Raw genomic sequence first — 15,087 nt, forward strand, 5'->3', positions numbered from 1 at the left:
CGTAAACTAAGCCAGAAACAGCAATCAGCTGTACACACGTTTTCTTGGAATCTACCGGTAAGCACATGATTAAAAATGCCTCCAATTTGTATCTCAATGGACAGACCAAATGGTGAATTATGCATATGATGGAGGTGGTCATCAATATTCAACGTTGTCTGAATGTTTGGCAAATCAACACATGTAATTTCTTGACTGTAGGACAAGTACCGTCAAACTTGTGGGATTGCAATGAGGCGTGGCAGGCATACAAAAAAAAATCGTCTCATACATTAATTTCACTACGCAATAGATTTAAATGTGCAACACCAGGGACGGGCTGTGTGCCAATGGTGTTACATCATGTTTACAGACAAATGAAGGTTTCCAGTTCAAGGATTGAAAATGTTGTAGGCGACTTAGCCAGGGCAACAATTCTTGACCATGATTGGCATGGGGGCGTTGGAGTAATGGGGTGGGGCGGTATCACATGACAGACCAACTGATTTGGTTATTGTGAATGAACATTTGACAGGCCAGCGATATGTTGACAAAATTTTAAATCATGTAGTTGTTCCTAGGGGTGAAAGGATACACTCGTGAATCTTGAGATTTCATGCGACAATACAATACAAATTGTTTTGTAATGAGTGTTTCAAGTTCACTACTAAAATAGCAGCTACAAAACAGATTCAGCCAGCTTTTTCCTTTAGAACCTGCTCTGAAATATTAATAGTCAAGAAGTTTCTGCCCATATCACATAAATATGCGTATCACAATACATATCGTATCATGACCTATGTATCGTATCATGAGCTTGCTGTATCATTTCACCCCTAGTTGTTCCATTTGCTAGAACTATCAGTGGAAATTTTGAACTTCAAGATGACAATGCCAGACCTCATCATGCCCAGGTCGCACCGATTGTCAAAAACAAGACATATGGACATTGGACTGGCCCGCGAAGTCCCCTGACATGTTCCCAATAGAGCATCTGTGGGATGTTCTCAGGCAGAGATTGTACGCCAGAGACCAAGCACCTGCCAACGTGGCCAGCTCGGGTAGTCCTTCAGGCAGAATGACAGGCAACAACAAGAGCAACCACACGCAAGTTAATCAACAACACGCATCAAGGCTTCGTGCATGTATCACCCAACATGGTGGACACACCTGATATTGAGCTACATGCCCGAAATGAATTTTAAAGGCGTTTGTCGTCATTAGACTTTCACTATCATTTCATCAGTTCCCTTATTTTTCATCGGAAGTACATAAGATATATCTAACTCAACCAGTTAACTCACCCCTCTTTATTTATTGAACCAAAAGAGTAACTTGTCTTTACCTCCAGGATATAACAGATATAGCTCCCTGGACCAGACAACTCACCCACCTTTGATCCATGAACCTAGCACTGTTGTCCCTACCTCCAGGGTATGCATGATGTATCTGCTGAAGCTCACCTGTGTCTAACTTTACTCTGAATCAGTTGCCCATAGGACATGATGTATCTGCCAGTGAACTTACCCGTCTTGCTTTACTCTGATACTTGACAGCTTTCTTCGTGTCCATCTTGGCGGTCTCTATGTAGTCTACTGCCTGCTCCACGTTGTACTCGATCCGATCTATCATTTCTCCCTGAAACACCAACACTTCGTGTAAACAGTCTCTCATCTAGCAGGTGGCATCGCTCGTTTGTTTGTTGCTTAATACCCACTTAGCAGTAGCCCAGCTATATGACAGAGACCTGTAAATCATCAAGTCTGGGCCAGACAATCCAGTGAGTTATATTGAGAGCATGATTGAGGTATGAAGAAACGCAATCGACCAAGTCACTGACCCCGATTTATTCGGTTGCCTCCTGCAACCAGCATAGGCTGCTGGCCTATTCTAACCCGGAATCCAGACAGGGCAGACCAGCATAGGCTGCTGGCCTATTCTAACCTGGAATCCCAACAGGGCAGACCAGCATAGGCTGCTGGCCTATTCTAACCCGGAATCCCAACAGGGCAGACCAGCATAGGCTGCTGGCCTATTCTAACCTGGAATCCCGACAGGGCAGACCAGCATAGGCTGCTGGCCTATTCTAACCCCGAATCCCGAAAGGGCAGACCAACATAGGCTGCTCGCCTATTCTAACCCAGAATCCCACCATAGCTGTTATTCTACAACTATACCTATGGTTCTAACCCACCGGCTGTTATTCTACCACCAAAATACCTGTGGTTCTACCAACATACCTGTAATTCTACCAACATACCTGCAACTCTACCAACATGCTTGTGGTTCCACCAACATACCTGTAATTCTACCAATAACCTGTAATTCTACCAACATACCTGTAATTCTACCAACATGCTTGTGGTTCCACCAACATACCTGTAATTCTACCAATAACCTGTAATTCTACCAACATACCTGCAATTCTACCAACATGCTTGTGGTTCCACCAACATACCTGTAATTCTACCAATAACCTGTAATTCTACCAACATACCTGTAATTCTACCAACATACCTGCAATTCTACCAACATGCTTGTGGTTCCACCAACATACCCGTAATTCTACCAATAACCTGTAATTCTACCAACATACCTGTAATTCTACCAAAATTCATGTCACTCTACCCAAGTACCGTGGTTCTACCAACCTACTTCTTGTTCTACCAACATACCTGTTGTTCTACCAACATGGCCATATCCATAAACATATCGTGCAGCTCTCGTATACTGTTCTCCAGCTTGATGATGTCATTATGTCGGGCCTCTATGTCCGCTAATGTTTGTTTTGCTTGCTGTGTCTCCATAATAATCTGTAACACAGAGATGATCATATTATTTTACAAATATCTACAAGCTGCTGGGAGAGAGATGTGAATATGACTGGGATTGGTACCCCTTGCGTGAGTGTTGGTTTGTTTGTTGTTTAACGCCACACTCAGCAATATTCCAGGTATATGATGGCGGTTTGTAAATATTTGATTCTGGACCAGACAATCCAGCTTTTAACAATATTCCGGTTATATCACAGCTGTTAACTTATTGGGGGAGGAAAGCCTGAAGCGATGCAGGTTTTAGACGTTAATCACTTCAGTGAAACCCGGGTATTTTGCTGACAAACCTAGAAACATGATCAGGATTCAAACCCACAATCATAGGTTTCTGGCGTAGCCAAGGGATCCAACTCTGCACAGCGAATTGCTGCATCTTCGATGATTGGGCCACCCGTGCCACCTACCCTTTGTGTGAATACAACAGGGATGGGTTCATATCCCTTGTGTGAATACGACCAGGATGGGTACATACGCCTTGTGTGAATATGACTGGGATGGGTACATACCCCTTGTGTGAATATGACAGGGATGGGTACATACCCCTTGAGTGAATACGACCAAGACGGGTACATACCCCTTGAGTGAATACGACCAGGACGGGTACATACCCCTTGTGTGAATACGACCAGGACGGGTACATACCCCTTGAGTGAATACGACGAGGGCGGGTACATACCCCTTGTGTGAATTACGACCAGGACGGGAACATACCCCTTGTGTGAATACGACAAGGATGGGTACATACCCCTTGTGTGAATATGACCAGGACGGGTACATACCCCTTGTGTGAATACGACCAGGACGGGTACATACCCCTTGTGTGAATAGGACCAGGACGGGTACATACCCCTTGCGTGAATATGGCCGGGTTACCGGACTCCAGCATATCCTCAAGTTCCTCATTGGTTGTTGTTCTACCAGCTGGAAGCAGAAACAGAAGGTTACACCATTGTGAATACGAACTGTCCAATATGATGAATGTTAGTCTAATTATCAACACGTGACTGTCCTCGGAGGCAGAAGAGTACAAACACACTCAGACAATCAACAAGTAGCAGATTGATATTGAAGAGATTAATACATTTTTCCCGAAAAGTACAAAACATTTATATCCATCAGTATATTTTTCCCGAAATGTCTAATACATCTAATGAATCCGCAAACAATGTTGTAATATCCTTTTAACATAAACCAAGTGTACTTATCCGTCTCCATTACGGAGAAAGCCTATCGTGTATTCAGTATAAGAAATTGTCACTAGTCCTGTTGTCCTTGCCAAACTGCCCAATAGTTAAGGAACCATAATGACTAGTAGAAATTTGCACTTTTCATGGGTTTTGTTATTTGTCATCATTATAAGAACTGGTCTGCTTTAAATGTTAGTTTCTATCGCTGGTATTTGGTGCTGATATTCCCCTGCCTCTTACTGACAACACTCCAATATGATTTGTTATGATTTGTTATACAATATATCAATGTGTTATCCTGTATATCGATGTTATACAATATATCAATGTGTTATCCTGTATATCAATGTTATACAATATATCAATGTGTTATGCTACATATCAGTATGTTATGTATATCACTGCGTTATAAATGTTTTATTTCATATGAATATATTACATATTACACTATATTCCACATATTATGTTACTTACACTACCTTTTACCACAAAGTGATCCTAGCTCTACGACTACCATAGCTTCACTGGAGTATGGGAGTCACGACAGTCGTAGTGCTGAGACCACTTTGTGGAAGAAGGACGAAGTCAATATCTATCAAACAGGTCACAAACAGAAAATCATGAACATTCTGACTGATAAATGAACTACTGACAGCTTGACATATTAAATAAATTCATATTACATTACTGTTTATCATATTTCGTAAAAAATATCTACAATACAACGTTTAAATAAACAAAGTTGCAAGAACTGCTGTAAAAGATTATAATTACCACGAAAATATAAGTAAGAGAGTATGTAATTCATGAGCAAAGAAAAACTCAAACGAAAATAACATTTTTCAGTATGTTGTTTATGTGGTAGAGAGTTTTAATGTACAAAGCAAACACTAGCCATATTGATGAAAAATAGACTTAATCTGTGGAGGATGAGGTTGAGATGATAAGAGTATTTGCACTTCTAAAAGTTTGTGTTGAAAGATGAGAATAGTGCATGATATGCTATATAAACTGCAGGCTATAGATACTCAGAGCCCTGATCGCGAATGTCCTGGTTATAAGTGGAATCTACAACAGAGCTGTAGGGAATATATATACACAGCATGCAGAATTGAGTCACCTCACCGGTGCCATCAGTCTTTAACTAGCTTATGCGCAAACGTAATGAGCATGTTGTCAAATTTAAGCATTTGGAACAAACATCTATCAAATGTGATATATTAAGCAGATATTGGCGGGGATCTAACTGCTAGACCATTTCTACCACTATCATGTTCATAATCTTAAAATTCCATGCAGCTCTTTCTATGCTAATCTATGCTCTTCTCTATCAATTTGTTGGAGCTTGAAAATTCATGACTGGAATATCTTGTTTCTAGTTTCCTCGTCATTCATGTATATATTATCTATGAGAACCTGACAACTATGTGAATACTTTCTACTGCTTGACCTAATGTTTTGATTTAAGTGACAAGCATGCTTTTAAAAATTTCCAGATATAGACATCTATAAGATGCATACACTCTATATGGCATAGAATGGTCTACTTAAATATTTCAATTTATTAATTTCTCGGTAACTGCCCATGCCAAGTTAACATGCTGTCTGTAGTCTAACTCTAACAAGGGGAGGTAACTCAGCTTACTGATTTCCAACTGTCTTTGGATGCGGCCTTTACACCTCTCCCGATAGTCGATCTGGCATGCGTTGTAATCGTTCATAACTTCAACAAATTTGCGTGATAACGTGGCATGCTGAGTATCAGAAAAAAAGAAAAGGAATCATGAATGACTGCCACACTCTGCAATTCAAAATAATAACAGCTTCTAGCTAAGAATGATGTAGATCAGTTCTCTCCCTTGGTCCAGCTGGACTCTTTTTGACACCAGGTGGACGTAAGAATCCAACGTGCCAAAGAGTTGCAAAACAGGTACTGGAAACCAAGGAGACAACTGATTTGCACAAAACAAAATATTCTGAATGATAATAATAAAAGGTATCTATTTCTACAGAAAACCCATGATGTTCTTACTGATCTCCATCTGTCGCTGTATCCTATATTTGCAGCGATCTCGGTAGTCAAGCTGGGCCTTGTTGTAATCACCCATAGCGTCAATAAACTGACGCGAGATAGTCGCATACTACAATAGAACCATGGTGACTGGATTATTCCCACTATACCTACAGTTACCCATTTAAAAGAAAAATAAGGGCGGCTTGGGTTCAGGGATTCATCTAGGCCTGCTCAGGCCTAGTATTTTTTTTAGTTGGTTTATGAGACCGACCAACCCCCAAACCCTGAAATAAATTTTAAAATAAACTGACTTTTCACAAAAAAAACATTTTTGCAACTCAATAAGGTGAAATGAAAAAAAGACATACGGTACAACATTTTATCACCTTTCTTAATAATAATAATAATAATACACATAATAATACGCATAATAATCCTTATTGTAACAAAAAACACCTAATAGATTATCTTTGGGTATCGTTTCGCAAATAGTATTTCCGTTTGTTTTTTGTTCAACAGCACTAATTTGGAAGTCGAAAATTTATTGTTGTTTTTTTCGACTTTCAACATTGAATTATAGGTCAAATTATTTTGAAAAACCAACTAAAGAAAAATAAGAGGCCTCAGAGGTCGATATTCACCCCCAAGTCAGCAGTCAATGTCAGTACAACACTCTAAATTGGAAGTACCAATTCATTGTTGTTATACTTATAACTATTGTTCTGGCTTTGTAGACTTGTATTTCACTGATACAAGACCAAGGAAGGGGATTAAAGAGGGTTTTCAGTTTTACACTATTACACTGAACATGTTGAATACAATATTAAAATATCTCCAGCTTCATGAACATAAGAGTCTTAACAAAATTCCAATTTTTTTAATTTTCCCCCAATTTTCCTGCCAAGGGTACAAAGTTTGGATTCCAAGAGTGAAAGAGTGAGTGAATTTGGATTCAATGCTGCTTTGAACAGTATTCCAGTTATCAAGACGTCTCAGCTTGTTGTGGGAGGAAAGCCCGAAATGATGCAAGTCTCAGATATTTACAACTTTGGTGAAACCCATGACCACGGGTATGGTGCTGACAAACGTAGAAACATAATTGGGGCGACCCAGGATTTGAACCAACGTTCTATCATGTCCAAGGGATGCAACTCTGCACAGCGAATTGCGGTTCCTTAGACTCCTGGGCAACCCGTGCCCCCTTTGATTCCTAAATAAATACATTGAAGAAAATATACACTAAAATCTAAATAAAAATATTCTTAAACTAAATTTACATCTATATCATTCAACACATTCAAATTATTCCATCCCACAACACAGGCTTGGTATCTTTGTTGTTTAATGCCATTCTCAGCAAATATTTAAGCCAAATGTCAGCGGCTTGTAAACAGTTGAGCCTCGACCAGACGATCCAGTGGCTGATAGTATAAGCAACAATCCATGCTGATGGGGTGTAGTGACATGCTTCCTGTAAATCAGTCTCTCATCTTGCAGATAGCATCATTTGTCTGTTTGTTGCTAATACCGACTCAGCAATATTCAGGCTGTATCATGCCGGCCTGTAAATCGCATTTGGACCAGACAATCCAGATATTGTGATCATGATAGACACCACCAAGTTACGAAGACACGCAATGGGCTAAGTCATTGAGCATGACCACCTGAGCATTTGGTCAGCTCTTTCAACCTGCCTGGGTTGTTGGGGATGTATTCTGACCCGGTGTCCCCCCTGTGCCAACAACAGGGGCAACAGCAGGCAGGGTATTATCTTAGAGATGAAGCGTTCTCATCAGCTTGATGATCACACAAAGTCATGTGACTCCAGGATGAAGACTGAGGTGAGGTGAAGTGGGGTTTGACATCTTGTCCAAGGTTATTGCACTTACTTAGCGACACACATGAACGTGTGTTTGTGTGTGTGGCTGCTTGTACTAGTCCAGACTGATGCCGATTTATAGTGCGATACCATGCCACAGTTTAACATAAATTCCCCACTCAGAGACAGTATATTGACTCTGAGGTGACCAGTCCTTGTTTTAGTCCCTTAATGCCAAGCCTCAGGCAGGGTAACATCAAGTACATTTAATGTCTTTTGGTATGACACAGCCGGGTATCAAAACCCGAATCTTCAGCTCTCCAGGCAGACACTCTACCACTAGACCACAGAGGCAGTCACGATGAAGATTAAGGTGAGGTGAATCGGGGTTTGACGTCATATTCAAAGGTTTTTTCACTTATATATATATTGTGACATGCGTGCACACATGGGTTAGCCTGCTTGTACTAGTCCAGACTATTGCCAGTTCTATAGTGCTAGCCCACTGAGATACCATGCCACAGTTTAACATGGATACCCCATTAGACACATTATGCTGACTCCAAGCCGACCAGTCCCTGTCTTCTTCCCTCAATGCGGAACGCAACAAGTACAAGAAGCTCTATCCACAACACCATGGAGGTGGTTGAGGAGGAATATTGTGAAATGAATCAGATCATTCACAAACATAACTCTCTGTTTAATAACTGAACCTGTAGAAAGAATTTTTATGCAATGAATGTTATGAAATCAGCTAATAAAGGTATTGATTTGATGCTTCAGAATCCAGAAATTCTTTGAACACACATATAAACTGAACAATTCAAAAAGTAATCCTGTTTACAACAATCAAAACACAACATGGGAGAAATATCATTGGCTTATTCTCGCTAAAACAAATGTCTTGATTAAAGTTGGTCATGCACTGACCTCCTGTGTGGGAGTAAGGATCATTTGCCACATCATCCAAGAACATCCCAGCACCATACCAGCAACATCCCAGCACCATACAAGCAATATATCCCAATAACATCTTATCAATATCCCTGAAATAATCTAAGCTATATCCATGTTTTATCCTAGCTATATATCCCTGTTATGTCCCACCTATATTCCAGCAATATATCCCTGGTATATCCCAACTATATTTCAGCAATATATCCCCTGTATATCCCAACTATATTTCAGCAATATATCCTAGGTATATCCTACCTTTATTCCAGCAATATATCACAGGTATATCCCACCTATATCCCAGCAATATATCCCAGGAATATCCTACCTATAATGCCGCAATATATCACAGGTATATTCTACCCATATTCAAGCAATATATCACAGGTATATATTTAAGCTATATCCCAACTATGTTCTATTTCTATTCCAACCATATCCTAGAAATATTCCCTGTTGTGCCTTATAATCAACATCACCCTGTTGTGTCTTTTAATCAACATCACCCTGTTGTGTCCTATAATCAACATCACCCTGCTGTGCCCTAGAATCAACATCACCCTGTTGTGGCCTATAATCAACATCACCCTGTTGTGGCCTATAATCAACATCTCCCTGTTGTGTCCTATAATCAACATCACCCTGTTGTGCCTTATAATCAACATCACCCTGTTGTACCTTATAATCAATATCACCCTGTTGTGTCCTACGATCAACATCACCCTGTTGTGCCCTATAATCAACATAACCCTGTTGTATCCTACAATCAACATCACCCTGTTGTATCTTATAATCAACATCACCCTGAGGTACCTTATAATCAACATCACCCTGTTGTACCTTATAATCAACATCACCCTGTTGTGCCCTAGAATCAACATCACCCTGTTGTGTCCTATAATCAACATCACCCTGTTGTGCCTTATAATCAACATCACCCTTTGGTGCCCTATAATCAACATCACCCTGTTGTGCCCTATAATCAACATCACCCTGTTGTGTCCTACAATCAACATCACCCTGTTGTGCCCTATAATCAACATCACCCTGTTGTGTCCTATAATCAACATCACCCTGTTGTGCCCTATAATCAACATCACCCTGTTGTGCCTTATAATCAACATCACCCTGTTGTGCCCTATAATCAACATCACCCTGTTGTGCCCTATAATCAACATCACCCTGTTGTACCTTATAAACAACATCACCCTGTTGTGCCCTATAATCAACATCACCCTGTTGTGTCCTACAATCAACATCATCCTGTTGTGCCCTAGAATCAACATTACCCTGTTGTGCCCTAGAATCAACATCACCCTGTTGTGCCCTATAATCAACATCACCCTGTTGTACCTTATAAACAACATCACCCTGTTGTGCCCTATAATCAACATCACCCTGTTGTGTCCTACAATCAACATCATCCTGTTGTGCCCTAGAATCAACATTACCCTGTTGTGCCCTAGAATCAACATCACCCTGTTGTGCCCTATAATCAACATCACCCCGTTCTGTCCTATAATCAACATCACCCCGTTCTGTCCTATAATCAACATCACCCTGTTGTGTCCTGTAATCAACATCACCCCGTTCTGTCCTATAATCAGCATCACCCTGTTCTGTCCTATAATCAACATCACCCTGTTGTGTCCTATAATCAACATCACCCTGTTGTGTCCTACAATCAACATCACCCTGTTGTGCCCCATATTCAACAGCCTCTACTAATCCAGCTGCCAAGCCACAATAATCAATGCTAAGTAGATGCTCTTCCCTTAAAACTGCTACATTTTCATTCATTAAACTGACATAAAAAAAATAATCATTTTATTTTTGCCTTATTCTCAGGGAAGATTTTTGTTCTCCCATTCCAGCATGGCCAATCAATAGTTGCTTCAGAAAAGTTAATGAGGCACATTTCGTGCAAAGAACGCACAAGTCACTGATTCTATTCTCAAGCTTGAACTTTGTTTTCTCGCTGGGCTGAGGATTTGTGAATGCCTCCAACTCAGCATACATCGGGATCCCCACTAGGGAGTGGCGATAGCTTAAATACAATATATACTGAACAAACAAACACATTACTCCACAACAAAACCACAGTGACATCCTGATGCAAAAACTCCTGGGGACTTTCTAATGCAGTGCTGGTCAGCCAATCCTATTGAGAGGTTCTTGGACTCTCTGATGGAATAAATTGGTTTTGATAAGCTGCAAAAATAATTTGACTTTCTTTCGATAAATAATTTGCAATAAATGATCTTTGGTAAAATAGTGACGAAACAAAGAGAAACAGATGGTCCCCTACTATTTGTTCTCTATTTAAAAGGAGAGCAACACTACTCCCAAACATTCAGGAAAATGATATACAATCACAGATGCTTAGATTAACATTCAGTCCCAGAAATAAAGATATTTATTTTAAAATATATGTCACAAAAATAAAAAGAATCCAAATGGAGTCACAATGCTAAATTTCAGAGTTAAGGCAATCTAGATTGCCAAATTATTCCAGTCTTGAGTTGGATTCATTTATTAATTTATTCTCTTGAGACAGGGAGACACTAAACCTCAGTTGAGTGAAGGTTCATTCAGCTAACCACCTGATACACAAACAGAATGAAAAAAAAAGAAGCGAAATAATGTTTTCAAATACGCGATCAATACTCCAAAACATTGTGACACTCTGAACAACAAAGGTTTTTTTAAAAGAAAAAAGCAATCATACTTCTCTGTGTCCTCAACCAGCCCCCAAATCATTTAATCCAAAATATCTCATAACATACTACAGCTATTACAAAAAAACAGGAGACAATTGGGAACACCAAGGGGAGACAACTCATATGAACTGGTAATTGCCAGGCGTTCCTGCAGCCTTTGCCTGTACATAGAAGAACATGGTATTGATTTTCATCCGAGTCACACATTCAGCTAACAGATTTAGTTACTTGGGTTATTTCTAGTTTGATCAAGTAACCAAACTTCAAAGGGTTTACAAGTGTTGGGAATGAATAGAGGAGGTAATTCCAAGCATGTCCACAATGACAGAGGATGTATTTGATCGTATTCTAGGGCAGCTGGAATCTGTTTATAACATAAAGTCATCATGAATTCAGTCACTTGTGAACATCCGTCCTCCAACTCAGTGTTAACATGAAATCAGAATGATGCATTATGGTCGCTACAGTACCTGTGTTTTCCTAATTCTGAGGTCAGCTGACGATTTGTTGGAATGCTCCTCTTGTTCAATATTTTGTTCGATAACTGGAAGAAAAAGAAAAAACAATTGAATATATATATAAAATACAACCATGTATGTTTGTTTGTTTGTTGTTAGACACCACACAAAATTTCAGCAGTGATGGCGTCCTGTTAATAATCAAGTGTGGACCTGACAATCCTGAGCCTGACCACCCAATTCACTGGGTCCCTCCCTCCAACAAGCACAGGTTACTGGGGAATACATACGACAACACTGTACAGTCAAAGGAATCAAACCCAATCTTCACTGTGCGAGCAAACACAGTGACCTACTGGACTTAGTCACTGCACTTCCACTGCATGAGGACTTTCCTGTACTAATGCTCTCTTATTGCAGGACTTTCCTGTACGAATGCTCTCATACTGCAGGACTTTGCTCTCATACTGCAGGACTTTCCTGTACTAATGCTCTCTTACTGCAGGACTCTCCCGTACTGATGCTCTCATACTGCAGGACTCTCCTGTACTAATGCTCTCATACTGCAGGACTTTCCTGTACTAATGCTCTCATACTGCAGGACTTTCCTGTACTAATGCTCTCATACTGCAGGACTTTGCTCTCATACTGCAGGACTTTCCTGTACTAATGCTCTCTTACTGCAGGACTCTCCCGTACTGATGCTCTCATACTGCAGGACTTTCCTGTACTAATGCTCTCATACTGCAGGACTTTCCTGTACTAATGCTCTCATACTGCAGGACTTTCCTGTACTAATGCTCTCATACTGCAGGACTCTCCCGTACTGATGCTCTCATACTGCAGGACTTTCCTGTACTAATGCTCTCATACTGCAGGACTTTCCTGTACTAATGCTCTCATACTGCAGGACTTTGCTCTCATACTGCAGGACTTTCCTGTACTAATGCTCTCTTACTGCAGGACTCTCCCGTACTGATGCTCTCATACTGCAGGACTTTCCTGTACTAATGCTCTCATACTGCAGGACTTTCCTGTACTAATGCTCTCATACTGCAGGACTTTCCTGTACTAATGCTCTCATACTGCAGGACTTTGCTCTCATACTGCAGGACTTTCCTGTACTGATGCTCTCATACTGCAGGACTTTCCTGTACTAATGCTCTCATACTGCAGGACTTTCCTGTACTAATGCTCTCATACTGCAGGACTTTCCTGTACTAATGCTCTCATACTGCAGGACTTTGCTCTCATACTGCAGGACTTTCCTGTACTGATGCTCTCATACTGCAGGACTTTCCTGTACTAATGCTCTCATACTGCAGGACTCTCCCGTACTGATGCTCTCATACTGCAGGACTTTCCTGTACTAATGCTCTCATGCTGCAGGACTTTCCTGTACTAATGCTCTCATACTGCAGGACTTTCCTGTACTAATGCTCTCATACTGCAGGACTCTCCCGTACTGATGCTCTCATACTGCAGGACTTTCCTGTACTAATGCTCTCATGCTGCAGGACTCTCCTGTACTAAAACTCTCATACTGCAGGACTTTCCTGTACTGATGCTCTCATACTGCAGGACTTTCCTGTACTAATGCTCTCTTACTGCAGGACTCTCCCGTACTGATGCTCTCTTACTGCAGGACTTTCATCATCATCATCATCATCATCATCACAGAAGCAAAATGCAAGTTTTGCTATTTGCTGTTTCGCGGTTATTTTACCACACAACCAGACTCAATATTAATCTCTGCTAATGAAATATGTCTCGAGTACCAGGAAATAAATTGAAATTGTAAATAATTGCAATCTTTTATCACAATAATTACATTTACACCTTAAGCAAGAAAAGGTAGGTTTTAAATGCAAAGTTTATACAACAGTATTTGCCCCTAAATTTGTGCCCCAGAATGCAGGATGTGTATTATGCTCAAGTGTGTATTATACACATGAAAACCCAGAATATGCTCAGAGGGTGAGAAGTGATCCCTATTCAGTTCCCTTCTCCCCTCACATGATGATGATGATGATGATGATGATGATGATGATTGCTTGCTGACAATTCTTCAATTGTTTTGCTACAACAAAGATCCTGCATCTATCTCATGAACTAGGAATGAATTTGTTGTGGTTTTCCAGAATGTTTGTTTATCTATAGTTTAACACAGAAAGGGCAATATTCTAGCTATATAATGACAGTCTGTAAACAATCGAGTCCAGATCAGAAAATTCAGTGATTGACATTGTGAGTAACGATCCACGTAGTCAAGGTATGAGGACATACTATGAACCAAGTCAATGAGCCTTGAAACCCAATCCATTACGCCTCTTCTTACAGCCAGCATAGGTTGCTGGAGTCTAACCTGGAATCCCATGGGATCCTCACCAAAGGACTGTTTAAGTCTACAACATTGTTACAGTGTGTTACACAACGTGCCACTGGTATTGCTGCAGCCATTGTTCAACAACAACAACAACCTATGACTTATGCAAGATTGTGTGGAATAACATGTGATACACAACACACACCAGCGACAGTCTGGAGGATTATCTATGACTGGGGAATTGGGAGGAAACATTAGCTCTGATTGATCTCTTCATGGAGTCACAGATATGATTGGTTGTGTTATGGCTGCTTTATTGTGTCATTGTCGTCCAGAACTCGCGATACAGGGTCACATTGGCTGGCTGGTCACATACGCTGGTCACATACGCTGGTCACATTGGCTGTCTGGTCACATACGCTGGTCACATTGGCTGGCTGGTCACATACGCTGGTCACATTGGCTGTCTGGTCACATATGCCGGTCACATACACTGGTCACATACACTGGTCACATACACTGGTCACATTGGCTGGCTGGTCACATACGCTGGTCACATTGGCTGGTTGGTCACATACGCTGGTCACATTGTTAAGTGACGGAGTTAGTTTTAATGCCGCTTTGAACAGTATTTCAGTTTTACCACAGCATGTGTCAGCTCAACGTCGGAGGAGAGCCTGAAGTGATGCAGGTCTCAGATGTTTACCACTTTGGTAAATCCAATCTGGTGATTTGGTTAAAAAGTACCCAATGATATAACTTCAAAGAATGGTCGAAGAAACTGTATTTGAAATTA

At 40.6% G+C, this 15,087-nt stretch overlaps 2 protein-coding genes across 4 annotated transcripts in view; both read right to left on the reverse strand.

Moving 5' to 3' along the window:
• Positions 1-15,087, reverse strand: part of LOC139472324 (syntaxin) — a 102,739-nt gene that overhangs the window by 17,614 nt on the left and 70,038 nt on the right. For 2 of the 3 annotated variants that reach the window (XM_071254771.1, XM_071254769.1), the window contains exons 5-9: positions 11,978-12,051; positions 5,646-5,754; positions 3,661-3,734; positions 2,655-2,792; positions 1,507-1,617 (exon numbers count right to left, since the gene is read on the reverse strand). In XM_071254771.1, coding sequence (XP_071110872.1) covers positions 1,507-1,617; positions 2,655-2,792; positions 3,661-3,734; positions 5,646-5,754; positions 11,978-12,051 — 506 coding nt within the window. Of the gene's footprint in view, positions 1-1,506; positions 1,618-2,654; positions 2,793-3,660; positions 3,735-5,645; positions 5,755-6,032; positions 6,142-11,977; positions 12,052-15,087 lie in introns of all 3 variants that reach the window. The other variant, XM_071254770.1, reaches the window with a different exon arrangement.
• On the reverse strand, positions 8,967-10,758 carry LOC139472530 (uncharacterized). Its single transcript, XM_071255005.1, has one exon. It carries the CDS (start codon positions 10,585-10,587, stop codon positions 9,280-9,282), a length of 1,308 nt encoding a protein of 435 aa, XP_071111106.1. The 5' UTR covers positions 10,588-10,758; the 3' UTR covers positions 8,967-9,279.

This window comes from Haliotis cracherodii, unplaced genomic scaffold (genome assembly GCF_022045235.1).
Source record: "Haliotis cracherodii isolate W230 unplaced genomic scaffold, xgHalCrac1.p SCAF_24, whole genome shotgun sequence".
Classification (NCBI taxonomy): domain Eukaryota; kingdom Metazoa; phylum Mollusca; class Gastropoda; order Lepetellida; family Haliotidae; genus Haliotis; species Haliotis cracherodii.